Below are 11,526 nucleotides of genomic sequence, written 5' to 3' on the forward strand. Positions count from 1 at the left end.
CTGGAGGTATTACAATGTGCTGCATTTGCCTCTCGTTTAGGTTGCTGATGGTGGAAATGGGTGGTCTCACAATTGAACGTCAATTTGTCTGACGGTTTTGATATCCATTACACCTCATTGCACACAAGCTGCTTAATACTAATATAGAAATATACTTTTCTTCAAACATGTAAACAACTTTGTTTAAAAGAAACGGTCTACATATGTTGATTTACTCACAATTCTCTAAAAACAGAGCCATTCATTTAAATAAATTCTCTTTGGTTATCCTCAAAATATACTTAGATTTTATGCAACAGAGTTGGATTTATTCTTAACTTGTTTGGTAAAATGACTTGCATTGATTTTTATTAAGTATGTTGGTTCAATTCACCCCAGAATGTGTTTTTACAGTGTATTGCAGATTACCCTTTTCTTGAAAACAATGTTAACTCAAGGTTTGATATTGATACGCAAATCTGCTCTTAGCCCTGCAGGATTCAGTCAAGAGCCCCGTTAATAACACGTGTCCTGATCTTGTCCACATTTTTAGCCAGGTTTAGACGATTAAAAGAACTGATTGCGATCAGATATTCCAGACTGTTTCCAGAGGTACACGGGGATGAATTGATTGGTTGGATGAAGGCTCGATGGACAGGTCAAAGGGTGGGGTGTACAGGTGAGAGTCAAATGAAGAAAAGCCTTCTTTAGGGAAGTAGGTTCGAGGGCGTTAAACGCGGTTTGCGACACACAATGTTGCCAGTTGGAATGCCAATGCAGCTTTTGTTTTCCAACCTTACTAATCACAATTCTACCTGACTGAACAGCTTTATATGTAAAAAAAAAAACTAGTGCCCTCCCAATTGCTTGCGCAATAAACTAGGCACTGGGATAGGGACCAGAACGTCACAGGTTCTAAACTTGCCAATGCCCTTTCTCAACAAAGGTATATTTATAGCCCTGGTTACACTTTGCCTTAACATGTGGTTTTCGTGATCCGATCACTATTAGCGTCTGCACAAGGATCACACACACGCGCGGGTTGACTCATAACCCGCAATTTGCTGTTATATCTGGGTTTAGGGTCATGAAATAGTGTGGATGATGGGGGAGTGGGCTGCGTGCAGGTTGAATAAAGAGAAAACAATGAATAAAAAAACCCATAAATGGATAATTACTGTGCAATTCATATCTATAGCTACATTGAGATTTATTTTTATCTGGATTTAGTGCGTGGGCCTAACTACACGTGTCAAATGCTTTGGTAAGTTGGGCAGAAAAAGTTCACATCGATCCACTGAGGCAAAAAGGGAACTAAGGCACATTGTCTATATTTGCAGGTTAGTCGGCTGTGGGCCTCAGATTTTCACTATCACATAGTCGGGTGGTTGTGGATGGGTTATTAGCAAGTGCTGGTGAACAAACAGCTGACCACCGCATCACTAGTCTACACATTTGCAGCAACTACATATGGTATTAAAATGTCTTAATGTCACATTGGCAGTTTAAAGTGACAAAAAATATATGCATATCTGATTTTAATCTGTTTTTCTTGCAGTCTGAACAGCCAAAAAGCACATGGACTCTATTTCAAACCACCTTCAAATGTGATTTTAAATAAGATAAATCTGATTCCTGGCCATATGTGACTTGTCTGAACGGTCAAATCTGATTTATTTGCCCTCAAGTGGTTTTTAGACTGTCATTTGGCATATCGTGTTGCTTCCTCGCTACTCTGACAAGAACATGTGGTAGCTAACTAGCTTGTTAATTGTTTACAAACAAATGAGTGACTGTGCTAGCTTCTGTTCTTGCACTATGATTTTGAACATTCAAAGCAACTGGGAAATGTCCATGGCAGGCATTGCTATCACTTTAGCTTGCTACAGTACATAACTTCTGCAGGATAGGAAGCACCAATCAGCCTACACCACTGCGCACACATCTGTTGTTACTATGACAGCTAGCGCAGCCATGTTAGCAAATGACTGCTGTCTGAACACACACACACAGACGATTAGGTCACTGTTTGGACAGTCAGTGTTCCAAAATGGATTTGAAAAATAAAACTGATTTGAGCATTAAGGGCTGCCGTGAGAACAAGACTATCTATCCACTGTGTCTGCATTGTTACCAGATGACCTGGTCCCTCCCTGAATGCAAATCATTTGACATATTGTTTCAAAATAATCATATTTTATGTTAAAACAAATACTGACACATTGGGTCAATAGTGCCACCTGTCAATGATTTTAGAGGGACAAATTCAATGGTTTGATAATCCAGATCTGTTTACACTATCCAGATATGTGTCCCTGACTACTTCCGGAGGTGGTCAGGAAGATCTGATCACAATCAGTTTTTTTTTATCGTCTACACCGGTCTAAAAATGTGGGCAAGATCAGGACGTGTTAGCACCAGATATAAACAGGGCTAAAGCAGACATCCAGTTTAGTATTGATTTACGGGGAAGTTCTTGGCCCCTCAGTCAAAGTAGTCTATGCCGGGGTTGAGTAGTAACCCTCCATAGGGTGTTAGGTAGACACATGCTCAGTCAAAGTAGTCCTCTATGTCTATGTTGGGGTTTAGTAGCTCTTCTCCATAGGGTGTTAGGTCCATCTGGTTGAGGATGAGGTTCTCAAAGGTCTCTTCCAGGTCAGTCTCTCCAATAAGGACTGCTCCCAACATCCTCCCTCCGCTCAGCACTACCTTGACGTACTCATGGCCCTTAGTGCAGCGCACCAACAACTCCTGGTTCAGACCCAGACCCTGGCCGTTAAACTTCCCCAGCAGAACCACCTGGAGGAGAAAAAAACACAGCAAGTGGACACACCTTATTTAGCATTTCAAGTCAAGTGATGATTTCTTATTACAACGTGACAGGAAATTCATCTTGTTGCAGAGAACACACCATAAAAGCAGATTCAACACATCAACAACTGATGTAGAAAAGCATAACAACTTTGCCTTCACACACCTTGTAGTTGAAGAACTTTGTAATGTGAGAGAAGAGTTCAAAGCAGAAGTCCAGCTCTATGGTTTCAGACAGGACATCAGCAGCCATACATCGCCCTGCGTACCAGCCCATCTGACGGGCCTGCGTCCACAGACGCATCTACAGAGGAGAGATGTATACAGGATATCATGTCATATATCACAACTGAATTGATGACAGGATAGTTCACCACAAAATCCAAAGGCCTCATACCCAAAGGAATAGTCAGACGCAGCATAACGTGATTAGAAGTGATTCAGTGTGGCCTGTGTACCTGCTGCCAGAGGTGGCTTGGCTCCCAGCCTGCTGTACATACATCTCCAGCAGCGTAAACGTCTGGTTCTGATGTCATCATGTGGTCATCCACTTTCAGCCCAGAGTCCTCAGCTAACGCAAACTGAACAGAATATGTATGGACAAATATTGGTAAATAATGCTTCTGAGTATAAGTGGCCTGAGTTGTCATGAAATAATGGATGATATGAAACATCTAGCATCTGTTTTACTTATTTTCCTTACGCTGTTTCCCTGGAGAAAAGGTTCGGTGTTTGGCACGACTCCTGTGGCACTGACGATGAAGTCACAGCCAAAAGTCTTCCCATTGGTCAGCTGAGCATACACTGGCCAAGAGCCTATAGTAGGGGAAAACAGTACAGTGGATGAAAAGATAAATCAACTATACTGAACAGAAATATAAATGCAACATGTAAAGTTTTGGTCCCATGTTTCATGAGCTGAAATAAAAGATCCCTGAAATGTTCCATATGAACAACAAGATTATTTCTCTCAAATGTAGTGCAGACATCTGTTTACATCCCTGTTAGTGTGAATTTCTAATTTGCCAAGATAATCCATCCACCTGACAGGTGTGACATATCAAGAAGCTGATTAAACAGCATGATCACTACACAGGTGCACCTTGTGCTGGGGACAAAACGCCACTCTAAAATGTGCAGTTTTGTCACACAACAAAATGCCACAGATGTCTCAAGTTTTGAGGGAGTGTGCAATTGGCATGTTGACTGCAAAAATGTCCACCATAGCTGTTGCCAGAGAATTGAATGTTAATTTCTCTAACATAAGCCGCCTCCAACGTCGTTTTAGAGAATTTGTCAGCACATCCAACCGGCCTCACAACCGCAGACCACGTGTATAGCGTCGTGTGGGCGAACAGTTTGCTGATGTCCACGTTGTGAACAGAGTGCCCCAAGCTATGGACAATAAACACAATTGCATTTTATCTATGGCAATTTGAATGCACAGAGATACTGGGACGGGATCCTGAAGCCCATTGTCAAGCCATTCACCCACCGCCATCACCTCATGTTTCAGCATGATAATGCACAGCCCCATGCTGCAAGGATATGTACACAATTCATGGAAGCTGAAAATGTCCCAGTTCTTCTATGGCCTGCATACTCACCAGATATGTCACCCATTGAGTATGTTTGGGATTCTCTGGATCAATGTGTACAACAGTGTGTTCCAGTTCCCGGAAATATCCAACAACTTCGCACAGCCATTGAAGAGGAGTGGAAAACAACATTCCACAGGCCACAATCAATAGCCTGATCAACTCTATACGAAGGATTTGTGTCACGATGCATTTAATTTTTATTTCACCGTTATTTAACCAGGTAAGCTAGTTGAGAACAAGTTCTCATTTACAACTGCGACCTGGCCAAGATAAAGCGAAGCAGTGCAACAGAAACAACACAGAGTTACATGAAATAAACAAGCGTACAGTCAATAACACAATAGAAAAAAAAGAAAGTCAATATACAGTGTGTGCAAATGGCATGAGGAGGTAAGGCAATAAATAGGCCATAGTAGCAAAGTAATTACAATTTAGCAGATTAACACTGGAGTGATAGATGAGCAGATGATGATGAGCAGATGATGGTGTAAGTAGTGATACTGGTGTGCCAAAAAGCAGCAAAGTAAATAAAAACAATATGGGGATGAGGTAGGTAGATTGGGTGGGCTATTTACAGATGTGCTATGTACAGCTGCAGCGATCGGTAAGCTGCTCAGATAGCTGATGTTTAAAGTTAGTGAGGGAAATGTAAGTCTCCAGCTTCAGCGATTTTTGCAATTCATTCCAGTCACTGGCAGCAGAGAACTGGAAGGAAAGGCGGCCAAAGGAGGCGTTGGCTTTGGGGATGACCAGTGAGATATACCTGCTGGAGCGCGTGCTACGGGTGAGTGTTGTTATCATGACCAGTGAGCTGAGATAAGGCGGAGCATGAGTCAAATGGTGGTTTTCTGATCCACACCTCCTACCCTTTTTAAGGTATCTGTGACCAACAGATGCATATCTGACTTTTGTATATGAACTGTAACTCAGTAAAATCTTTGAAATTGTTGCATGTTGCGTTTATATTTTTGTTCAGTATAATTTACTATTTGATTAATGGAAACTAACACATTTACAGCACATCATATTTCCATCTCTTTCACACCGGTATATGTTCCATAGTCATAGAGTCATAGGTTCCTCTCACCAGTGTCTGCTGTCTGTGAGGCAAGTGGTGACAGCAGGAAGTCCTGGTGAGTGTAGATCTGTTTCACCTCAGACTGGTACTCCACTGATACCCTGTGAGACACCTGGCCACAGCAAGAGTTAAAACAACTTAGGTTACTATGAATTTCTACTCCAGGCTGACCTTTCTTTCCTCGTTCCAGACAAATTCTCATCTCTGAATGGATACATTTCCACCAACGTGTTATATTTGTTTATAACAGATTTTTTAAACCATCTATAAACTAATAAAATTGCTTTCCTAAAACAATATAATATTAAAGTTGTATTCTATAATTGTGAACACACAGGAGCACACTTACCTCCTCTGCTCCTCTCAGACTGATGCCTTCATGCCAGTCTGGTCCCAGGGCACTGCCTGGCTCTTCCAACCCTCTTCTCTGGCCTTGTCTGTCGCCACCTCCACCTACAGCAAGGCCCTGCGTAGCTGCAGGCCCCTCTATGGTGTAGCGAGCCCTCTTACAGGTAGCAGCTCTCTCTGGTTTGTCTGTGTCCAGGGAGGGGATCAGGAACTGGGCTGCTCCCGCGTCAAAGAAGGTGTTTCCTATGGCCTTGTCTTTCACTGCCCAGATTACCTCACAACCTTCCACCTCATACCTGAACCCAATATACAGTACATTTAACTATAATATATATACATTTGAGATTTTAGAACAAGACCAATTCAGACAAAAATAATGTCGATATACTCACACTAGTTCCAAGGCAATCCCTCCGTTTCCAACGACTACAATTCGCCTGGCTTTGGATAACCGCTTCTGAAACTCCTGTCAGCACAAAAGACATCATGAGCACTAGATTAACTGAAGCGAATGGGTGGTAAACAAGCAAATCTTAACTGGGAAGCCATTGTCAAGTACCTGGGCACTGTCTGTGTCTCGTATCCCCAGCACATAGGGGTTATCCTGGGTAAGGAGTTTGGGTCTGCCCCCGCTACAGATACACAGCTTCTCATAGTGGATCTCCAGACCATCCACAGTCTGCAAAGTCTGAGAGAAGCAGGAAAGAAGATCACGTTATGCTTGCATTTTAATAGCACATACTGTACTGTATGCATGCTCTGTATGACAATGGATGACATAGTAATTGATGAAAAGACATCCAGAAGGTGGTAGTGTTGGACAGGGATTTATGCTGGGACCTAATGGTACACTATATATACAAAAGTATGGGGACACCCCTTCAAATTAGTTGATTCGGCTATTTCAGCCACACCCGTTGCTGACAGCTGTATAAAATCGAGCACACAGCCATGCCATCTCCATAGACAAACATTGGCAGTAGATTGGCTTTACTGAAAAGCTCAGTGACTTTCTATGTGGCAACGTCATAGGATACCACCTTTCCAACAAGTCAGTTCGTCAAATTTCTGCCCTGCTAGAGCTGCTCCGGTCAACTGTAAGTGCTGGAATTGTGAATTGGAAACGTCTAGAAGCCACAGCGGCTCAGCCGCAAAGTGGTAGAACCACACAAGCTCACACAACGCGAACGCCGAGTGCTGAAGCACGTAAAAAATCACGTCCTCGGTTGCAACACTCATTTCCAAACTGACTTTGGAAGCAACGTCAGCACAAGAACTGTTCGTTGGGACCTTCATGAAATGGGTTTCCATGGCCGAGCAGCCGCACACAAGCCTAAGATCACCATGCACAATGCCAAGTGTCAGCTGGAGTGGTGTAAAGTTCGCCGCCATTGGACTCTGGAGCAGTGTAAACGTGCTCTCTTGAGTGATGAATCACACTTCACCATCTGGCAGTCCAACGGACAAAACTGGGTTTGGCGGATGCCAGGAGAATGCTACCTGCCCGAATGCATAGTGCCGACTGTAAAGTTTGGTGGAGAAGGAATAATGGTCTGGGGCTGTTTTTTATGGTTTGGGCTAGGCCCCTTAGTAACATTGAAAGTAAATCTTAACGCTACAGCATACAATGACATTCTAGACGACACCTACAGCACCCGATGTCACAGGAAGGCCAAAAAGATCATCAAGGACAACAACTACTAGAGCCACTGCCTGTTCACCCCGCTATCATCCAGAAGGCGAGGTCAGTACATGTGCATCAAAGCTGGGACCGAGAGACTAAAAAACAGCTTCTATCTCAAGGCCATCAGACTGTTAAATAGCCATCACTAGCACATTGGAGGCTGCTGCCCTATATACATAGACTTGAAATCACTGGCCACTTTAATAATGGAACACTAGTCACTTTAATAAATGTTTACATATTTTGCATTACTCATCTCATATGTATATACTGTATTCTATTATGTTCTACTGTATCTTAGTCTATGCATTACTCATCTCATATCTATATACTGTATTCTATGTTCTACTGTATCTTAATCTATATATTGTATTCTATGTTCTACTGTATCTTAATCTATGCCACTCTGACATTGCTCGTCCAAGTATTTATATACTCTTAATTCCATTCTTTTACTTTAGATGTGTGTATTTTGTGTAGTGTTGTGAAATTGTTAGATATTACTTGTTAGATATTACTGCACTGTTGGAGCTAGAAACACAAGCATTTCGCTACACCCGCAATAACATCTACTAAACACGTATATGTGACCAATAAAATTTGATTTGGATGAATTGGAATGCCGACTGTGAGCCAAGCCTAATTGCCCGACCTCACTAATACTCGTGACTGAATGGAAGCAAGTCCCTGCAACAATGTTCCAACATCTAGTGGAAAGCCTTCCCAGAAGAGTGGAGGCTGTTATAGCAGCAAAGGGGGAACCAACCAATTAATGCTCATGATTTTGGAATGAGATGTTCGACGACCAGGTGTCTGCATACTTTTGGTCATGTAGTGTACATTAATACATTTGAAAGGTTATATTAATATAGATAGCTATAATATAACTGTATACATTAACATAAAAATACCATATATTAGCCTAATCTAATGCATTTCAGCCTGGGTGTGTTTATTATTAAACGTACATGTTGTTGTGCATGAAGGGCCTTCACTGCAGACTGGATGACCCTCAGGTTGGGGTACTTTTCCTCTAGAACACTGGAGGGCCTCTCCTCCACATCAAACTCCTCCAGCGTCTTAGATACCTGGCCAGGGAGGGGAGTGTATGGGTTACCGTTAGGGCATTATGAATTACTGGATGACCTATGGACAGATCTATTGTAGACATAGCTATAGTATTAACTCACAAACTAATGCTATTTTGAACAGATTAGTAGTCTATAATAAAACATAGACTATAACTTTTATCTTTGACACAATTTAACAATCATGATAGCTAGTCTTTCTGTGTATGATCACCTGTTTGAAGTTGCAGACTGCCTTAATCAGAGGGGCTGCTGTCAGGAGAGCAACATCAGCTGATGGGAACTGGGAGGCCAGCTGTCAAAGACAATCACACAACAGCGTAACATGTCAAGTTGATCATAGTACAGGCAGTTTGACAAAGTGCACAGTGGTCTCACCTGCTCAGCACACGTTACACCTGCAATGCCACCACCGACGACCACAAACTTGAATGTCTTTTCGGTATTTGCTGCCATCACTGTTCAGCTAAACTAGCAAGTTAGCTAGCTAGCATGCCTGCATTGACAGAATTGGAGTTCTCGCGCAAGGTCCTTAACCTATAATAGCCAAGTTAATTGTATCAGTTTCTAATGGACTGCACTGTATGCATCCAAATTGTTTTATGTCAAATAAAGTAGCAATACATTGTTTAAATGCATTACATTCACTATTTTGTTACTCTAAATTTTCAATATAATGCACTTCCTTGTTTGGGACCAAACTATGGCAAGCGGCTGGGTCAAAAGTACATTTCATTATGCAGAGAGAAACCTGTAAATACTGGATCGTAAAGGACAGGCAATATGGATTTTCTCCTTTGCAAATTGAAAAAAAACTCTCTACTAGCAAAAGCATGCAAGTTTCACTCCAGAATATTTTTCATAATATACAAACCATATGTTTATTATTTTCAAAACACAATTGGTGTGGCCTTTTTATTGGGACAGTTCAATCAATGGCTCCCTCTCCTCTAGCTAAAAAGTGATGCCACCAGCATGCGTCACCAATTATATAAATAGAGAGTGGAGGCATCCAGACAGAAATAAAACCTTCAGAATGAGAAAAATTACTTTGGAAAAGAAAACACTGTAGAAACAGTGATAAGGCATGCCCTAGCTTTCCCCCATCAATATAGGGAGAGTGGCTGGGCAATCTGTCATGCATACAAACCAACATTACCACTGCCCTGACAGTTTCAATTTCCACCCTTAGATTGAATGCCCTCTCAACCTGGCCTCTTGGGCCACACTGACCTTTGTAGGGGCTATCCTTTATTTGGGGATCGGGGTGTGGGTGAGCACATTTGGAAACATGATCTCATGTGAAATAAACGTGACAAAATGGGGATGCAACATTGTAACATGTGATACCATGAACCTACGCATGTGACAACATTTTTGCACACGTGAAAACCCAGGTGTCAAATGTCATTGAGAATATTTTACTTCAAAGGCATAATTGACATATATTTAATTTAAACAGTCATGGTCACCTGCAGGCTTTGTCTTGTTCCCGGTTTGTTCCAGGAACGTCCCAAAGAAAATGTTTAGAACGTTTTTAGAACCTGGAGGTTTTTGTCTAGTTGCGGTCAGTGACTGACTCGGACTGAAATAGGTGCCTGTACTCATTTTGGGTGCCGGTACTGTTTACATTCAGGTGCAGGAGTTCCATAAAATGTTCAAGCTAATATTTTATAAGGTGGTGCAGGATCTCAAGCTTTAGAACATTTGAAGAGCCGGTACTCAGCTCAGTTACTGCACAGGTATTTTCAGGTCTTTCCAGAGATATTAGATCGGGTTCAAATCCGGGCTCTGGCTGGGCCACTAAAGGACATTCAGAGACTTGTCCCGAAGCCACTCCTGCGTTGTCTTGGCTGTGTGCTTAGGGTCGTTGTCCTGTTGGAAGGTGAACCTTCGCTCCAGTCTGAGGTCCTGAGTGCTCTGCAGCATGTTTTCATTGAGGATCTCTCTGTACTTTGCTCTGTTCATCTTTCCCTCGATCCTGGCAAGTCACTTCCCTGACCAAGGCCCTTCTCCCCAGATTGCTCAGTTTGGCCTGACGGCCAGCTCTAGGAAGTGTCATGGTGGTTCCAAACTTCTTCCATTTAAGAATGATGGAGGCCACTGTGTTCTTGGGGACCTTCAATTCTGCAGAAATGTTCCTTCAACCCCATGGCTTTGTTTTTGCTCTGACATGCACTGTCAACTGTGGGACCTTATATAGACAGGTGTGTGCCTTTCCAAATCATGTCCAGTCAATTGAATTTACCACTGGTGGACTCCAATCATGTTGTAGAAACACTGCAAGGATGATCAATGGAAACAGGATGCACCTGAGCTCAATTTCAAGTCTCATAGCAAAGGGTCTGAATATTTATGCATATAAGGTATTTATGTTTTTAACTTTTAATCAATTACAAGCATTTTCTAAAAACCTTTTTTACCTTGTTATTATGGGGTGTTGTATGTCAATTGATGATTTTTTTTTTTTTAATCAATTTTAGAATAAGGGTGTAACGTAACACAATGTAGAAAAGTCAAAGGGTCTGCATACTTTCTGAATGCACTGTATGTGTATTAAGCAAATGCATCCAACACATTTGTAGAGTCCCAAGCTTGATGTAATCATTGCGTGCCAGGAATATGGGCCCAAAAAGTTTAGTATTTGGGCCCATATTCCTGGCACGCAATGATTACATCAAGCTTGGGACTCTACAAATGTGTTGGATGCATTTGCTGTTTGTTTTGGCTGTGTTTCAGATGATTTTGTTCCCAATATAAATTAATGGTAAATAATGTATTGTGTCATTATAGAGTAACTTTTAATTGTAAATAAGAACAGAATATGTTGCTAAACACTTCTGCATTAATGTGGATGCTACCATGATTACAGATAGTCCTGAATGAATCATGAATGATGATGAGTGAGAAAGTTACAGATGCACAAATATCATACTC

The 11,526-nt window shown here is 41.8% G+C and overlaps 1 protein-coding gene across 1 annotated transcript; it reads right to left on the minus strand.

The window, feature by feature from the left end:
• Positions 1 to 291: 291 nt before the first annotated feature.
• On the minus strand, positions 292 to 9,315 carry pyroxd1 (pyridine nucleotide-disulphide oxidoreductase domain 1). Its single transcript, XM_029742549.1, has 11 exons — positions 8,968 to 9,315; positions 8,804 to 8,884; positions 8,470 to 8,589; positions 6,377 to 6,505; positions 6,210 to 6,283; positions 5,819 to 6,113; positions 5,479 to 5,581; positions 3,494 to 3,606; positions 3,249 to 3,371; positions 2,957 to 3,094; positions 292 to 2,778 (listed from the first exon to the last, which is right to left on the minus strand). The coding sequence occupies exons 1-11, from the start codon at positions 9,043 to 9,045 to the stop codon at positions 2,530 to 2,532; spliced, it is 1,503 nt and encodes a 500-aa protein (XP_029598409.1). The 5' UTR covers positions 9,046 to 9,315; the 3' UTR covers positions 292 to 2,529.
• Between the last annotated feature and the right edge of the window lie 2,211 nt (positions 9,316 to 11,526).

The sequence above is a fragment of the Salmo trutta genome, chromosome 40 (assembly GCF_901001165.1).
Source record: "Salmo trutta chromosome 40, fSalTru1.1, whole genome shotgun sequence".
NCBI lineage: Eukaryota > Metazoa > Chordata > Actinopteri > Salmoniformes > Salmonidae > Salmo > Salmo trutta.